General features: G+C 44.5%; 2 protein-coding genes across 20 annotated transcripts in view; one reads left to right on the top strand and one right to left on the bottom strand.

Annotated features, from left to right (window-relative positions):
* IKBKB (inhibitor of nuclear factor kappa B kinase subunit beta) overlaps positions 1–14,840 on the top strand; it is a 74,021-nt gene extending 59,181 nt beyond the window's left edge. For 12 of the 14 annotated variants that reach the window (XM_078850653.1, XM_078850655.1, XM_073325020.2 and 9 more), the window contains 17 exons: positions 1,182–1,270; positions 2,524–2,613; positions 3,028–3,152; positions 3,791–3,898; positions 4,231–4,360; positions 7,355–7,549; positions 7,780–7,894; positions 8,312–8,435; positions 8,835–8,986; positions 9,111–9,172; positions 10,248–10,357; positions 10,598–10,647; positions 11,166–11,265; positions 11,495–11,642; positions 12,242–12,351; positions 13,725–13,815; positions 14,218–14,840. In XM_078850653.1, the coding sequence (XP_078706779.1) occupies positions 1,182–1,270; positions 2,524–2,613; positions 3,028–3,152; positions 3,791–3,898; positions 4,231–4,360; positions 7,355–7,549; positions 7,780–7,894; positions 8,312–8,435; positions 8,835–8,986; positions 9,111–9,172; positions 10,248–10,357; positions 10,598–10,647; positions 11,166–11,265; positions 11,495–11,642; positions 12,242–12,351; positions 13,725–13,815; positions 14,218–14,286 (1,868 nt within the window). In that variant the 3' untranslated portion in view covers positions 14,287–14,840. The other 2 variants (XM_073325024.2, XM_073325027.2) reach the window with 2 other exon arrangements.
* A 435-nt stretch (positions 14,841–15,275) lies between these two features.
* VDAC3 (voltage dependent anion channel 3) overlaps positions 15,276–18,495 on the bottom strand; it is a 45,474-nt gene continuing 42,254 nt past the window's right edge. For all 6 annotated transcript variants that reach the window (XM_073325039.2, XM_073325037.2, XM_073325040.2 and 3 more), the window contains 2 exons: positions 15,880–15,937; positions 15,276–15,467 (listed from right to left, as the gene is read on the bottom strand). In XM_073325039.2, the coding sequence (XP_073181140.2) occupies positions 15,376–15,467; positions 15,880–15,937 (150 nt within the window). In that variant the 3' untranslated portion in view covers positions 15,276–15,375. The remainder of the gene's footprint in view (positions 15,468–15,879; positions 15,938–18,495) is intronic.

The following is an 18,495-nucleotide window of genomic DNA, read 5'->3' as shown; positions in this document are numbered from 1 at the left end:
TGTATAAGTAGGGGCATAGCGAGCAGATCGAGGGATGTGATCGTTCCCCTCTATTCGACATTGGTGAGTTCCTTTACTACCTTTAGTACCTTTTTAGCCTCCTTTAGAGGCCTCATCTGGAGTACTGTGTCCAGTTTTGGGCCCCACACTACAAGAAGGATGTGGATAAATTGGAGAGAGTCCAGCGAAGGGCAACAAAAATGATTAGGGGTCTAGAACACATGACTTATGAGGAGAGGCTGAGGGAGCTGGGATTGTTTAGCCTGCAGAAGAGAAGAATGAGGGGGGATTTGATAGCTGCTTTCAACTACCTGAAAGGGGGTTCCAAAGAGGATGGCTCTAGACTGTTCTCAATGGTAGCAGATGACAGAACGAGGAGTAATGGTCTCAAGTTGCAGTGGGGGAGGTTTAGATTGGATATTAGGAAAAACTTTTTCACTAAGAGGGTGGTGAAACACTGGAATGCGTTACCTAGGGAGGTGGTAGAATCTCCTTCCTTAGAGGTTTTTAAGGTCAGGCTTGACAAAGCCCTGGCTGGGATGATTTAACTGGGAATTGGTCCTGCTTCGAGCAGGGGGTTGGACTAGATGACCTTCTGGGGTCCCTTCCAACCCTGATATTCTATGACTGAGGGCAATGCAGACTTGGCCTGGCATGGCACAGTGGCCATTGGATCATCACTGATTTTAGGACAGATGAGGCGCGGAAATGCTGAGCATAGCACTTCCTCTCTCTAAAGTGGGCTTGGCCCTTACAGCCCGTCTCCCACCTGGCTGCCTCATTTCCTCCTTGCTGCAGCCGGAGATCCCCTAGGTACCTGTCTCCTGGGGGGATGCCAGGAGGAACTAGATTGGGATAGGGAAGGGGTCAGTGAGGATTTTCCATGGATGTGATGGAACTTTCATGTATGCAAAGAGGTCAGCTGCCAACAGAACAAGCTCTGCTTCCATATCCTGGAGGAGCTGTACCCAGCTCCTGTCCCTGCTACTTCAGGGTACAGCGTATTGCAAGTGGCTTCCAGGCCAGACCTTCTCATTGTACTACATCCCCATCCCTGTTCTCCCTCACTGTAATCTCTTCTCAGCCATGTTTGCCTTTTAGAGCCTGCAGGCTTAGACTCTCTGGAGTAATGCTGGGAGGTGTTAGTTGTGCTGAGTAACAGCTGTCTCTCTCTGTCTCAGCCTCTGCTCTCAGGTACCTTCATGAGAACAGGATCATCCACAGAGACCTGAAACCTGAGAACATTGTCCTACAGCAAGGAGAACAAAGGGTGAGTAGGAGCTCGGTGACTTTGGTCATATAGACAGTGAGTGGAGTGTACGGGCGGGAGCATGAAAGGGTGTGTGTGTGTGTGTGTGGGAGCGAGAGAGAGAGAGAATGACTAGGAGCTGAAGCTGAAAACATGATCCCTCTCAGAGATCTCGCAAGCTAAAACGACTAGCCCCAATGAGGGTGTCTGAACATGACACTATCTGAGAGGTGGTGGTGGGGTTCATCTTGTAATTCTTGGTATTTATACAAACTGCTAACTAATGATTTCTCTGAACATCCAAGTACTATGAATTGTATCCTTCTCTTTCCCCCCATCCCACCCTTTACAGACTGGGAAGTGAGGCAGAGAGGAAGTGACTTTGTCAAAGCCAAAGTGATAATAGGTGTCAGAATTGTGTGGAAATTGGCTGGGGGTGTGTGTGGTTCCCGGCTTACAGACCGAGCTCAGACCATCAGATATCTCTGCCTCTCTGACGCTTCCTTGATATGCAGAAGCAATTCCTATGAGGCTTTAGTTTAAACACTCTGTGCCTAGTCCTGGCTGTGTGATGAAATGGTGGCTGCACTGCTGCAGACTGCCACTCTAAGCACGACTATTTGGATTGCCCATTCCCAGTCAGGGCACCATGGGGTGGCACATGACACCTCACATGGTGGTTCCAAGGGAGCATTAAGCCATCTCTATGCTCCCCTGATCCTGGGGCCAGGTTGGACTGCAACATACACCAGAGTAACTAGGGAAAGTTATGGCCATGCCCACTTTTCCCTGGTCACATCCCCTACATAGGGATAGCAGGGGTGCAGCACAGGAGTTCTTATAATGTGAGGATTCTCCCCACTTGATGGCTATGGTAGCGTTGTGCCACCAGAGGCACAGATCTGGCCATCTTTCTCACTTCTCCTTAAGGGAGCATGAACATCTCCTCAGGAAATAGAAATAAACTCCTATTCAAAGGCCGGAGTGATCCAGCTCTCTTAGGAATGTCCCTCCATTCAGACTGGGCTCTATTGTAAGTCAGCAATAGTATCTCCAGTTCCTTGCATCTCAAGCTCATAATGACCCTGAGGAACTGCTTTACCAGCAACTTTGTGCTTGTGATCATGCAAGAGTGCAACACTGCCTTGATGCTTCCTGCCCTTTCTCCCAGTGCTTCTGAGTACTGAAATCATCTGTTCTCTCTAGAGAAGTGCATGCTCTCATTGCAGAATGTGTTTTCAGTCCTCTTACTCCCTGCCATCTGTCTCTCTCAGTTAATACACAAGATCATTGATCTGGGGTATGCTAAGGAGCTGGATCAGGGCAGTCTGTGCACTTCCTTCGTTGGGACACTGCAGTACCTGGTAAGGAGTGGATTTAGCTTGTAGTGTTGCTGTGACCGGCAAGGTCTGTGGGGCAGAGCAGGAGGAGGGAGCAGGCACTGTAATCTGGCTGTGGGGTGGGAGAGGAGTCCCAACCATGCAGGTGTGGATGTGTTTGGGATACACGTGCTGAAGCAAAAGAACAGGCTGTATTGTTGCTCTTTGCCAACATTTGGGTTTTCACATTTCATTGCTAACTTTCTCCTGTATAGAGGGTATGAGTTTCATTAACCCCTAGGACTGGGTCAAAGAGGCCAGTAAGGTTCCTAAGTGATAAAACACTTAGCAGGAGCTTTCCACAGTGATGCGCAAACATTAATGAACATCCTAGGAGGCAGGTGCAGTTGAGGTCTGAGAGAAAATGGCTTAATCTTCAACCTGTGTTGGCTGACCCAGGCTCCAGAGCTGCTGGAACAGCAGAAGTACACGGTGACAGTGGATTACTGGAGCTTTGGCACACTGGCATTTGAATGCATAACAGGTTTCAGACCATTTCTGCCCAACTGGCAGCCTGTGCAATGGTGAGTAAGCTGGGGCCAGACAGGGAGGAGGAAGTTCTTATAATGTGGCATCCAAACCATTGTCCTGTTTTCATGGTGTGCGAGGGAAGGGGTTCTCAATTTTAGGGTTAATCATTGTTTCATGGCCTACTAGGGATTTGAACTTAGGCATTGTAAGAGCTTTCCAGGCTTCAAACACTTGACTGTCATGCAGCTTGAGTGGTTCCTGGGGCTGATGGAATTAGTATCTCACCCTTCCCATTAGGTTGGGGGAGTTGATCCCTTCACTTGAGAGTGTTGAATTGGCTACCAGGTTCAGTCTTCCCTGGTAAATCTCTTTGTGACAGACCTAGGTTATCTATGGGACCAGTGGGATTGACACTCTTTGGGCAAACAATTAACCTGGAGCAGCATCAGCGTATCTGCTGTCAGGTTTAAATACGAGTTGGGATGTTTTGCAGGGGAGTTGCAAATGTCTGAATAAGATACCTGGGACAGATTTTGTTAGCTGTGTGTCTGTGTTTTCAGCAGCATCTCTGTGTTGTGAAATAGGCTAGAGGGTAATGTGTGTCCTGGGAAGGGTGAGGTGCAGTTGTGATCATGCAGAGAGATCACAGAACCTTCTTTACTTTGTCACTGTACCTGCTTGAACTCCTTAGGCACACAAAAGTACGACAGAAGAGCGAATTGGATATTGTTGTCTATGAAGACTTGGCTGGAGAAGTGAAATTTTCTAGCAGTTTACCATATCCCAATAATCTAAACAGGTGAGGAGTATGACCCAAATGCATCCTATGGGGATAAGATGGCTATCTCCTCCTGAGAATAGGAAGGGGTCTATTTTGTTTCTATGACCTTGCTGATCTCCTTGAAAAATTTAGTACCCAGTGCACATGGTACCATCTGGCTGAAGTTTCCGTAGATGAAAACAGGAGGATCCTGTTAGCTTGCTGTAGAAGGTTCCATGCTCCTTTCTCTGTTCTCCAGTTAAGAGATTGGGAGGGGGAAGTCTGAGCTTCGCATCTCTTTTTGTAGATGCGAACTGGTATGGCCAACTGAAACACATCTTTCTTCTCTGGTTCTTGTTTCTGCCCCATAGCATTTTGGCTGGGCGGCTGGAGAAATGGCTGCAGCTCATGTTAATGTGGCACCCGCGGCAGAGAGGGACAGACCCTGTTTATGGCCTCAATGGCTGTTTCAAGGCATTGGATGATATACTGAACCTAAAGGTGAGTCTTGGGACTGGATTTTCATGGACAGACCAGTGTCCAGAGAGTACAGCTTATGTTAGCCTATGAGAGAAAAGCAGGCTAGACATGGGGCTAGGGAAGGATGTGAGGAAACCCCATTAAGATGGGAGAGGCTGGTTTGTAAAAAGGAAAAGCACTGCTGAGGGCTGGTCTGAGCAAGTATATCCACAAGAGTGAGTACTGTTATTTAGTACCAGGCTATAACAAGAAACACATACTGAACTCTTACATCAGTAGATCTCAAAGCACATTCAAAGGAGGAGGTCAGTATTGTTCTCCCCAAATGCAGAGCTGACCCGCAGGGAGTGGAGCTGCAGAGAGCTGTCCAGTAGAGCAAAGATTTGTGGCACAAAAATGGACGGACCCCACAGTTGGGAAGCCCCTTCTGTACTGAATTGGTCTATGTTGTGGTGAGATAATGTGGATGGTTTATTTTAGGCTCTCTGGGGCTGCGGATTGCTGAGTGCAGAATGACTGTAGAGTTTGGTCCTTATGGTGACTTCAGAATTGTAGAAATGTAGGACTGGAAGAGACTTCAAGAAGTCATCAAGTCCAACCCTTGGTGCTGAGGCATCAAGTAAACCTAGACCATCCCAGACAGGTGTTTGTCCAATCTGTTTCTAAAAACCTCCAATGATGGGGATTCCACCACCTCCCTTGAAAGTCTGTTCCAGAGTTTAACTACTCTGAGAGTTAGAACATATTTTCCTAATATCCAACTTCAGTCTCTACTTGCTGCAGATTATAAGATTATTACTTGTCCTACCTTCAGTGGACATGGAGAATAATTGATCGACATCCCCTTTAGCACAGCCCTGAACATATTTGAAGACTGTTATCAAGTTTCCCCACAGTCATCTTTTCTCATGATTAAACGTACCCAGTTTTTTAATCTCTCCACATAGATCAGGGTTTCTAAACCATTTGTCGCTCTCCTGGATTTTCTCCAGTTTGTCCACATTTTTTCTAAAGTGTGGCACCCAGAATTGGACACAGCACTCCAGTTGAGGCCTCATCAGTGCCAAGTAGACCAGGACAGTTCCCGCAACACTCCTGTTAATATAGTCCAGAATGACATTAGCCTTTTTTGTAACTGCATCACATTGTTGATTCGTATGTAATTTGTGATCTACTATAATGCCCAGCTTGTTGTCAGCAGTATTACTACCTAACGAGTTATTTCCCATCCTGTAGTTATGCATTTGATTTTTTTTCTTACTAAGTGAAGTACTTTTGAACTTACCTCTATTGAATTTCATCTTATTGATTTCAGGCTAATTCTCTGATTTGTCAAGGTCATTTTGAATTCTAATCCTGTCCTTGAAACCCCTCCCATCTTGGTGTCATCCATAAATTTTGTAAGCCTACTCTCCACTCCAGTATCCAAGTAAAATATTGAACAGTACTGGACCCAGGATTGACCCCTGCAGTGTGAACCCACTAGATATGACCTCCCAGTTTGACAGCAAACCATTGATAACTACTTTTGAATACAGTCTTTCAACTAGTTGTGCACCAAACTTATAGTAACTTAATCTAAATTACATTTCCCTAGTTTGCTGATGAGACCGTCACTGTGTCAAAAGTGTTACTAAAATCAAGATCTATCATGTCTGCTGTCCTCCACCCCCCCCTCCCCCATTAAGATAGTAATTCTGTCAAAGAAGAAAATCAGATTGGTTTTGCATGATTTATTCTTGACAATCCATTATTTACTGGTTATTCCTTATAACCCTATTATCCTCTACATGCTTAGAAATTGATTGTTTAATAATTTGTTCTAGTATCTTTTCAAGTATCAAAGTTAGACTGACAGGTCTGTAATTCCCCAGGTCCTCTTTGTTCCTCCTTTTTAAAGACAAGTGGTTTGTCCAGTCCTCAAAAATAATGCTGATGGTTCCAAGACTGCTTCAGTTAATTGCTTAAGTACCCCAGGATGAATTTCATCAGGCCCCGCGCACTTGAGTACATCTAATTTATCTAAATTTTCTTTAACCTGGTCTTTCCCTATTTTGGTGTCTGTTCCTGCTCCCTTGTTGTTAATGTTAAATGTGTTTGAGTATGTGGTCACTGTTTAACCAGTTTAGTGAAGACTGAAGTAAAACAAGCATTAAATACCTCAGCCTTCTTGTCATCCGTTATTAGCTCTCCTTCCCCACTAGGTAGAGAACCTACACTGTCCATCTTTATTGCTTGTGATGTAGCTAGGTGTAATGCTCTGATTTTGTTCCTATATGCTTGTTACTCTTTTGTACTCCTCATTAGCCATTTGTCCATGCTGCCACCTTTTTATTATAATCCTTTTTTATTTCAGGTCATTTAAAGAGCTCCTGATGAGCCATAGTGGCCTCTTAATATTCGCCCTGTCTTTCTTTCGGATCAGAATAGTCTGAAGTTATGCATTTAATAATGTCTTCTTGAGAAACTGCTGGTTCTCCTGAACTTGTTTAACCCTTAGATTTTCTTACTTACCAGTTCTGAGTTTGTTAAAGTGTGCTTATTTTGAAGCCACAAGGGGACCTAGATTTTTCTGGAGGCTGAAAGATAGTCACTTGGTAACAATCAAGGGAAAGTACTCGGGAAAACTAGCAATGGTTTATGTGGAATAGGATGTGTTTGGCATGTGGAAGGGCGAAGTCCAAGACACACTGGCTTCTTCCTGGTCAGCTGAGGAGAAATATTCACTGACCCAGGGCTTTTCCTGTCTGTTATTTCACTGAGCGTCTATGCCTCTCTCACTCTGGTGGAGGGAAGGGGAGTTGCTGGTCCCATTTTCTGTGTCGCGTGGCCTCCCTTCTGTCTGATACAGGTCAAAGACCTTAGCATGATGTTGCCAAGCAGCCCCTAAAGTGGCCATATGAACCTGGTGTTCCTTGTTTACTTCTCCATCACCTGGTCTGAGTCCTGGCATCTCTGCTCAACCATGACCTCCATGCCCTAGCTTCTTCCCATGTCCCACTTCTTTTCTTGCAGCTGGTTCGCATCCTAAACATGGTTACTGGCACTCTGCACATGTACCCTGTGACAGAAGAGGAAACCTTGCAGACTGTGAAGGCCAGGATTCAGTCAGATACTGGTATTCCAGAAGAGGAGCAGGAGCTCTTGCAGGAGGCGGGGCTTGCACTATACCCTCAGAAATTGGCTGTTCAGTGCATGGCTGACAGCAAGGTGAGCCTGGGGCTGAAACCTGAACACCTGCTGGCCAAGCCTGCGCCTGCACTCTGAGCACCTACCCCAGTCTCACACTCCCACCTGTTTTCACTGAAGCAAAGCAGTCCTCCCTCCTGCTGCTCACACTATCCTGGGCCATGGCAAGCCAGCTGGCTCTGAGTTATTTCAGTGGAGGCTGCTTGGGAATACTGTATCGGAGAGTACTGAGATAGGTCTCATCTCGGCAGGTGAATGATGCCACAGCCACGGACACAGACCTCCTCTTCCTCTTTGACAACCGTAAAGTTGCCTATGAGAGGCAGATCTTCCTGCGGCCTCATCCAGAAAGTGTTGACTGCATCCGTAAGGACTTCCCCTGGGCATGGGTTATTTCCAGGGGGAATCAGCAGAGAGCTTGCTGTATATGTGAGCTGTAGGGGGAGGACATTCGCTCTTGAGAGCGGAGTGGGCAGCGAAGCAGATTGTCATAGCATTCAATCTCAGGGGCGGGATTTAATTGAGGGTAGAGAAGAATCATGACCCGTTGAGTTACTCTCTCAAACTGTGGCCAGTTGCAGTGAAATAGCCTTTCTAGTGCCCAGATGGGATATGATGGGCACAGAGACTTGGCTGTGCAGGCTCAAGAGGAGGTGGCACCCTATCTCAGACTTGGATTGGGTGGTGCTAACTCCTAGCTTGTAGCACTGCTCCGGTAAGTCTCTCTCTCTCTTTGTTGTTTTAAAACAAACAAACAAAAATATGCTCTCTCTGTGTTTCCAGTTCAGGATCCAAAGAAGAATCTGTCCTTCTTCCAGCTACGGAAGGTGTGGGGTCAGGTCTGGCACACGATTCGGACTCTGAAGGAGGACTGTAACCTGCTTCAGCAGGGGCAGCGAGCAGCCATGTACAGTGGGGGTCCCTTTGGGAATAGTTGGCTCCACTTAGGCCTCCTGGCTAGAGGGAGATAACAGGAAAAGAAACCTGCTCTACAGTGGTGTAGGAATGAGGCGCTATCTGGGTGGGGGAAGTTCTTGGTAAAGGTGGAGTTATTTGCAGTTAATGGAGAGCTAAGAGCTGTGGCCTCTAACCCTGTTGTCTTTGTGCCATCTCAGCTACACTCAGCCCTGTTCGTTTGTCTTGGTGACACAGGAAAATGTGGGCTGATCATGGGTCAACTGGAGAATACTGGGGTCTGTAAGCTTGAATGAGAGTGGCTCTGAAAGCTGCATGTGGGATCAGTTGGGACACTGTGTGCAGCTCCTATGGGGCTGGACCCACGTGACCCTTCTCACTGTCTCCACAGGATGAATCTGCTGCGTTACAATAGCAATCTCTCCAAGATGAAGAATTCCATGGCCTCCCTGTCCCAACAGCTGAAGGCAAAGCTGGATTTCTTTAAAACCAGCATCCAGATTGACCTGGAGAAGTACAGTGAGCAGATAGAGTTTGGAATCAGTGAGTACAGCCCCTGTGACATGCAGGGGAGTCCTCCATCCGCTCCCCCAATCCCAGCATGGTAGCTTCCTTTCCTCACATGCAGCACACAGTAATGTACTTGTTTCTTCCTTCTTTTTTTGAGCCTCTGAGAAGCTGTTGTTTGCCTGGAAGGAGATGGAGCTGGCTGTGGAGCTTTGCGGGCGGGTATGTTTCTAGATTTAGGTTTAATTGCTTGCCTGAAAGAGGCAGCTTTCTGCGGCTACCCTGCATTTTCATCCTCCACTCCATGGCTGGACTGGCCTTCCTTTGTTTTAGGTTGCATCAGTTTTTCCTTGTCTACTGGCCTAGTAGTGTAGCCCTTTCTGTATTGGGAAGGGTCAGGGAAGAAAGATATGGAGGCGATAAGGAGAGGATTTCTAATGTCTAAACTGAGAGATACTTGTAACAGGCCCAATTATAGACAAAAGCAATTGTACTGTTGTCAAGGGGACTGTCACTGGGGTAACGAGAAGACTCACCAGGAGGTTAAAACTGAAAAGGAAAGTGGCTGGCTGGCAGTGCTCAGAAAGACTTTAGGAATGGAAGTGTTAATACCCAATTCTAAAAGTGGGGATTCTTCCCCATCTGCTCAGTGTGTGCACTCACCGGTCCCAAATACTGGGACTGAGTGACAGGGTAACTTGAGATGGCATCTGAAATACAGAAGTCTACTGAAAAGTGGCTTCTTTGGTGACTGTCCTCCTACCTGCCCACATACATATCATCTTTCCCCCAGAATACAGGGGGACAGAAGGTTTCTGCCTAAGGAGTCAATGATCCTGTTTCCTGGCATTAGTATATCACAGGTTGAGATAGACACTGGATATGAGGACTGGGATGCTGATATCTGAGGGGTAAGGTTAAGGGTATTGGTGGGTGAGGAGAGAATTACAATAGCCCTTCGGAGCAGCTGAGAGGAAATTTTGTTCCCCTTTTTGTCATTAGCTGCAGGTTCACCTTAGAATGTGAACAAACAGTGTCTCTTCACCACAAGCTGAGCTATGGTATCGAAAGCGGCAAGATCATTAGAAGGGGCCAGTTTGAGAAGACCAAATCAATCTATTTATATCAAAGGGAAATCTTTGCACAAGCCCTTCTTCCCTGTCTAAGGCTGTAGGATTGTGGATGAAAAGGGAAAGCAACTTCTCTTCCATTTAAGGCCTTTTAGAACCAGAGTCCCTCACCCTGTGGCTGGCCTATGTCTGAGAGTAATGTTGTTAACTGAAGCTCCTTCTTTCAGGAGGAGGATGTGGATCAGCTGGTGAAGAGGATGATGGCCCTGCAGGCAGACATTGTGGACCTGCAGAGAAGCCCACTGGGGCGGAAGCAAGGGGGCACCCTGGAGGATCTGTAAGTTGGAACCCTCTCTAGCCTGTGGTGCTAGCATTTCTAGCACAGTGGCTCTTTTCTGAATGTGGCAATCAGAGGCACCTGCTCAAAGGCCCAAACCACAGGCTGGGTTGGCAGGGCCTAACAAAAGCCTGCACTGGACTGTTGAGATGACTCAGCTGTCTGGCAGCATGGTCAGGTATGTGAAGTGTTTTTGAGAGCCCTTGTTCCAGAGAAACACTTGTGCCTTTTATTTTGTAGGGAAGAACAAGCCAGAGAACTTTACCGGCGACTGAGGGAGAAGCCAAGAGGTAAAGAACCTGTAGCTGCTGTTGTCTTGTTGCTGTGTGTGTGACAGTTAATTGGAACGACCAATAAACAGCATTGAGAATTCTCCATTCCAGGCCTGTGGCCCACACTCCAACATATGGTCTCTCTCCTCTTTTCCAGTTCCAAAAGAGCACTGCTACCCCTACCCCAATCGTGGCTGCCTGGGAAAGAGGTGGTACTTCAAAGCGGGGAGGTCAGCTTTGCTCGCTTGACCAGTTGGTTCTAGCAGCTGGCTGCCTCTTCAGGATGAATCCATTTTGGGCCCTTCTTCCCAAACCACTGCTGAAGACATGTGCCCCTGCTTGTGCTGTAGGCAGGACTCTTGCCCAGCCCTTCCTCCTTATGACCACAGACCCATCCCCCAGTATAATCTCTGGGCTACAACCCCCTGCCAAGTGGCCTTTTTCCAAAGAGCTACAGAAACCATGACTGATTCTTGTACTCTCTAATGAACTCACTCTCTGCCCTCACTGTTTCTGATCCTTTTTCGTCTCTCTAGACCAGAGGACCAGTGGTGACAGTCAGGAAATAGTGCGACTGCTCCTGCAGGCAATCCAGACATTTGAAAAGACAGTCCGTCTAATTTATGCTCAGCTCAGGTGAGTCCCAGAACATCCATTTTCTGGAAGATAGACAAGGAATGCTGGGCAACCTTCTCTGTTGCTCTTACTACAATGAGGGGATGGATGTATTAGGCTCAGTAAGACAACTTCACAAATTAAGAATCATGTTCTTCTCCAATTATTAGGAGTTAAACAGTTGGAGCTGATGGAGTTTCTAACTGACACAGTGCAGCTGCTCATCTGACCTGATTATTATTCTTTACAGTAAGACAGTAATTTGCAAGCAGAAGGCACTGGAATTGTTCCCCAGAGTGGAGGAAGTGATGAACCTGATGAATGAAGATGAGAACACAGTTGTCAAGCTTCAGGAAAAACGACAGAAAGAATTATGGAACTTGCTGAAAATTGCTTGCGTGAGTGAAACAGAAGTGAATGGTCTATTGAACCTCCCCCCTCCCCCCCCCTTTTTGATGGTAGAGACTTGGATGAACAAGTGCAGCTATATTCATGAGCCTGCACTGGCTTTAGAACCCCTTCTTTGAAATGCCGTGGGCATTTCATCACCGGTGTTGGGAATTTCACAGGGGAAACCCTCCCCTCTCCCCCCCCCCCAACACAATTACGCTCTTTGTTCTTTTCCAGGGCATTTATAGATTAAGGGGGTGAGGTTCTTTAATTGCTCTAAAGAACATATGATAAAAGATTTTTTGAAAATTGTTTAATTCTGAGGGAAGATAATATTCTGCAACTTTAGTGGGGTGACCAGGTACATGAAAACCTGTTTTGGGCTAAAGGCAGCATGCAGAAAAATGCTGCGTAGAACATGAAGTAAAAACGGGATATCCCACCTCCCTCTGTTGAATTTGGTTTGAAAATCTGGGCCTATCTTAATATTAAAGAAAACCTCAAACCCTTACTTGCCATTAAGAGAAATGGCAGAACTTGCTCCTGGAAGTAAGTTTATGTAGAAATAAAGTGCATGCAGCAATCGGAATCTGCCTTCTCCCTTCAGAGTAAGGTGCGTGGTCCTGTCAGTGGCAGCCCAGAGAGTATGAATGCATCACGGCTTAGTAACCCAGGCCATCTGCTGTTGCAAGTCCCAGCTGTAACTTACAATAAAAGGTAAAGTGAAGAATGATGGAGTTGCATCTGTGCATATGTTAAAAGGGACACATTGTTTATCTATGGTTACAGTTAACACCTAAGATTACTGTTAGCTGACAGGGATTTTTAAGATTACTTTGGGCACATCTAGTAGAGCTGAAAGGTGTATAAGTTCCAGCTCAAGGAGATGTACACATTTACTCCTGGGGGAATTGTGCCAAAAAAACAATGTAATCTCACCAGTTTCAATTATTTTTGGTAATTTATTTCAAAATACCTGTTAGCAAGTATGTCTAACAATACAGACAAAAGATTCAGAAATGTTTTTTGACAAATAGATTCCTTATTAGGCATATTAATACAAAACAATATTTCCTCCACCCTCAGAAATAGTGCAAAGGCTGGGGAAAAGTCAGAGGTAATAGAGGAGCTGAGGGAGAAGGAAATAATTGCTGAGAAAAGTACAGAACAGGATTTTTTGTATGTACGCGCACCTCCCTCCCTATATGTCTGTGCCCCTGCAACTCCACTCCCATTCAGCCCCTGGCCTGCTGCGTTCAGTCACCACAGTGGGCACAAAGTTAAAAATCTGCACAGCTCAATTATGTGCTGAATTCCCCCAGGAGTAGCTTCCCAGAATAGGATCCTGTCTGAAACACTAGGTACCTAGGCTGTGGCTAGACCTTCCTGCTGCTTGAGCTATGCTCTTACCTTGTTTTAGAGAGAACACACATCTCCTTGAACTGGAATTATACCTTCCAGCTACAGTGTAAATGTGCACTTCATGTCTAATCAGTTCCCCTGTGGTTTCTGTCTCAACAACAGGGAGACTTAAATATTAAAATTTCACTGTGAAACCACATGGCAGGGCTGGACTTTAAACAGTGTCCCTGTAAAGCACAATGGCAGTGGGAATTTGCACATTCACTGACAAATCAGGGGATAAGCAGTTGTAATTGTGGCTGGTTTACAGGAGTAAATTGAACCAATTCCTCCTTGGTTAATTAAAAATGTAATAGTCTGGTCCCTTGATTTCAGAAATTCAGAGCCAGGCTTATTTTGCGCATCAGGTCCCATTCTAGTGTTTGATTTCTGGACTCTTTTCTTTAGTGCACAGGGATATAAGCTTGATGCCATGTTGAATGCATTTTCTAGGTCACTTTACCAGTAAATCTTAAGGTGCTATGGACTACAATAACAACACTTTTAGTTGATGTAAGTGGGACTGCGGCAGCATACAAAGGATTACAGTTTAGTCTTTGTTGCTAGCTTGAGTACATATCCCTGGTGTACAGGTACTATGCAAGGTTGGAAAAGGCAGCTGCACCTCTAACACTTGAGAGACTTCCAGTTTCAATTGGTGTAATCATTTGTACAACTTTCTTTTTCAGTGAGGAACTACTGATGGAATCACAAAATCTCTGCAGCCAGTTAGAAAGTGTGATGCATGACACAATGAAGGATCAGGACCAGAGCTTTATGGTAACAACTTCTATCACTTTGAACAATAAGCATACTTTTGGGAGGAGTGCTGGCCAAGCAAGATTGTGGAAGGGCTGTAAGAATAGATCTCTCTCCTCTGCCATTAGTATATGCAGTGTGTTACATATCTCATTCCCTAAACAAAAGGGGGTTACTGAAATAAATATTACAAGAGACTGTCAGTAATACATTATATGAAGCAGCTTCTATTGTTTAAGTAAACCAGGAAAAAAAGTAAAGCCCTACATCCCTTCCCCTTCAGTAGGGCACTTTTTTTTTTGCCATACAGTTTAAATGCCCAAAATTATGTACTTAAATACTATAAGAGAACCCAGTATATTTGCTTTGGGTTAGAAAGATGGCAGCTAAACTCTAATCAGTGTTTCTGTGCTTCATTTTTAGTCTCTAGACTGGAGCTGGTTGCAGCTTGAAGGGGAAAACAGAAATAAGCCAGAACAAACCCAGATGTAAAAATCACTTCAGTCACAGCTCGGGACAGATGAAGCATGACAGACATTACTCCACATGAAAATGAAACCCCCTGAACTCTATTTATACTACCATCTAGTGGTTTCATGGTGACATGTATTCCTATTTTTAAGGAAAGCTGACAGCCTAATTTTAACAAAATTTAGATCACTCTCACTGTTGTTTTTCCCACAAATGTACAGCAGGGGGCATGAGAAATTTCTTACTCACCCTATAAAACAGCAGCTGAAGATACTTTGTCATCTTCCACAACTCCCATCCACCTGCTGTGCTACCTTTCCTGACATTTATGAAAAAAAGCACTGAATTTACTGATTTGGCTAACCATGCTGGGTTGCACTTTTTCTCAAGTGTAATGTCTGTACTTACCGAATACTTGTTTCCTGTATGGGAACGAACTACCTGAAATATGTAAACTTTTGGTTTGCTCTATTTGAATGTTAAATAAAATTTTAAAAGGAGAAATATTTTTCACTATACTATACAAGTGTTTGAGAATTGGGCTAAGTCCCTCAACAATAAAAAACCACACATCACTGACTGACTGTGCCTGAATCTTTACTGCTGCAAGGGATTTAGTTTTGTCCCTGAAAACCAGCACCTGCCAAATCTAAGGACACCTTGAAGAAACAGTACTGGAACACACAGAAGGGATATGTTCCAAATGTGATTGATTTATTTCACTTTGATGCAAAACCAAAGCTTTCACTAACCACACGGAGACCAATTTCATAAGTGGTCATCAGGTGTAGGACATGCAGGATGTGATGTGCTAGCTGGGATTTTTTCCCCTTGTAAGGAAATGCTATGCTCTCTTAAGGAACAAATTTAAAATAACACTGAGGAACTGAAATGTGGCACAACCTTTACAAATTCCATGCATGCCTTCAAGTATCTCCTTTTATGATGAGTTTACACCCTATAGCTTAGGGGAGGGGTTACAATTCTTTGGAAGAATAAGAAGTTCACACTTTTGAAATTTCACAGAAGAATTTTAAGGCCAAAACATGTTGGGTTACTTTTTTCCCCTTCATCTCCAGGAAGGGAGCCGCTGTTCCACTTAAAACTGCATTAAGCCTCCAGTTCAAAGCCCAGCCCAACCTTGTGACCACCAGCACTGAAGTTCTTGCCATCAACCAAACCTGAGAGCGTCAGCTTCACACCTGCAAAAACAAAACAAACATTGATACTAATACTCAAGTAGAAATGCAGTCAGTCACTCATGCACAAATAAGGAATTTGGGTATATAGTAAGAGCTAATGACACAGCTGTGCTAAAGTACCTCAGTCTTCCTCTGCAGTTTGACTTGGGCAGGGACTTGCCTGAAATGAGATGCCTCATTTCAGGCACTACCTGTATACAAAAGTCTACCTCACACACCCACAAAGCAAAGTGACTCATGTAGGTCTGCAAACATGAAAGAACAATTCCATTAAAACTGCTAATCCTTGATTGCTTAATGGCTGCCACCTCCATAGCTACCCATTCTGCTGAATAGCTCAAATTAAAATAATATTTTCTATTAAGCCCAGCAGGAAGCGATTCCCTTTAGTATTTTGTTATGGCTTACATACCAGGTCGAAGGGTCTGAGTGTACCCGATTCCAATCAGGCTGGCATTATTCACTTTAGCCTAGAGGTAGAGAGAGAATAAAAGCACACATCAAAACAGCAGCATCGCTCCTACTTTTATAGGCATGCAGGCACAATAACTTTTCCACTGGAATCAGCAGCAGTTGCAGAGAAATCTACAAGCATCAGAAAGTGGACATATTAACCAGCAATGGAAAAAAGATCTCAAAAATATATGTCCCTGCAAATGCAGAGTAGTTGGTTCTATAGAGTTCTGTTTAAAATTAGAACAATAATGTGCCAGTTTCTTTGAGAGATTACTCTGTCTCATAGACATGAGAGTTTGATAGGATAGCAGCAAAAACAAAAAAGAAACCCTCTTTTTCCCTCAATTTTAGCCCATTGCTCCCACCGATGAACCCTCAAGCTTGCCCACACAGTTCCCCTCCAGTCTTGCCAACTGTATTGTTCTAGGCACTTCAATTTGCAACCATCTTCTTGTTACTCAAGAGACTTGAACATGAGTAACAACTACTTATTAAGTAGGCAGAAGCAACTGAAGTGTGTGGAAGGTCGTAGTAACGTTTATCTAAAAGTTTTTAAGGGACTGTGCTCAGCCTACGACTAGTTCAAGGGTATAAACAGGAATGAGGGGAATAGAGATGTTATGCCTGCTTTATTTACCTCCATTTAGTAATCTTGAGGTAAGAGTACATAGAGTAAGCTAATGAAATTCCCAAGGGATTGAGTTATTTACCCAATACCATGTTGTCATCATATTAGGGATTAAACACTTTCAGAGCTGCAAGCCCTCCACTGTGAATTAGATGACCCTTGAAGTTCAACCCAGGAGTTAAATAAAGGTGTTACAAACACCAGTAATGATGATGAACTAACCCAGGGAGATTAGACATATGGGCAGTAACTAATGCAGTTACTTTGCTTTCTGCAACAGATAATCTCATAAAGAGGGAGAAACCCAGGAAGCAGTAATTCCTTGAAATTATTAGGAGCTACAGCAACCAGAAAACAGGTGTTTACAAGTGAATATGGCAGTTATTTCTATTAAAGTAACATTTTTCACTGCATGCATAAACCCATTCTGGAGAGAAGAGGTAATACTCCTTTATAGAGTTTGTAGTTCACCTCCCATCAACTCAATAAATGACAGTTTATTTTTACCTCTATTTGGATAGGGTTTTTCAGCAAATTTCAACCTGTTTCAAATTAGCTAGTTAAATTATTCCTCCCCCCAAAAGCCACCCTCTCACATGCTTTCCTAAAATCTAGATATATTGCACCATTATAGTGCCTCACATAAGGCTAAAGTAAAGTAATGGCACAGTATGAAACCACACTGTGCATCACTCGTTGCTAAGGGCTTGTCTATATGGAGAATTAGCACAGAGAAAGCTGGGGTATGAGTCTACAGCACTGTAGCAGGCTGTGCACTAACAAGCAGCGTGGACTCTGCTACATGCACTAGACGTTCCCTAGTATGCTCTGACCAACTGCAGGAGACTCAACATATCTCAGCTTAGTGGCAGTTGGTCAAAGCACACCACACTACAGGTATACTGTAGGGTATGTCTACAGTGCAGTTAAACACCTGTGGCTGGCCTGTGTCCCAGACTCAAGCTTGCAGGGCTCAGGCTGCAGTGCTGTAAAATTGTGGTTTAGATGTTTGGGCTAAGGCTAGAGCCTGGGTTCTGGGACCCTTCCCCCTCACAGGGTCCCAAAGCTTGGGCTCCAGCCCAAGCCTGAATGTCTACAGCACAGTTTTACAGCCCAGTTGCCCAAGCGTGCGTCAGCCGACACATGCAGCCACAGGTGTTTAACTGCACTGTAGACATAATCTAAAAAGTTCTGACCAACTGCAGTTAAGCTATCTTAAACCTACTGCAATTGGTCAAAGCACACTATGGAACTTCTAGTAGGAGGTAGCACAGTCCACACAGCCAGTTAGTGCATGGTCCTCAACTGGGGTCTGAGTTATCTCCGGGGCTACGCACAGGTCTTCCAGCAGGTACTTATCAACTTATCTAGGTATTTGCCTAGTTTTACAACAGGCTACATAAAAAGCACTAGCAGAGTCAGTACAAACTATAATTTCATACAATGACTTGTTTATACTGCTCCATCCAGTTTACACTGAAACGGAAGTACAATATTTATATTCCAATTGATTTATTTTATAATTATATGGTAAAAATTAGAAAGCAAGCAATTTTTCAGTAATAGTGTGCTGTGACACTGTTGTATTTTTATGTCTGATTTTGTAAGCAACTAGTTGTTAAGTGAGGTGAAACTTGGGGGTACACAAGACAAATCAGACTCCTGAAAGGGGTACAGTAGTCTGGAAAGGTTGAGAGTCACTGCACTAGAGTGCTGTAGATTTGCACTCCAGATTGTCATACACCAATGGTCAGTATAGACAAGCCTGAGAGAGAATGCATGTCACAGAATGAGGCTTCAGTAAAGTATATTCCATAATTCATATTCCAGCTGTCTACAACATACGCTCTCCATACACCAACAACTTAAAAAGGGGCAACATAATAACACAAGGTGCCATAGGTTTAAAAAATAACCACCCTGTGCCACCAGTTAACAGCATTT

This window comes from Lepidochelys kempii, chromosome 26 (genome assembly GCF_965140285.1).
Source record: "Lepidochelys kempii isolate rLepKem1 chromosome 26, rLepKem1.hap1, whole genome shotgun sequence".
Lineage (NCBI taxonomy): Eukaryota > Metazoa > Chordata > Testudines > Cheloniidae > Lepidochelys > Lepidochelys kempii.
This window is presented reverse-complemented; position numbering and strand designations above follow the sequence as displayed.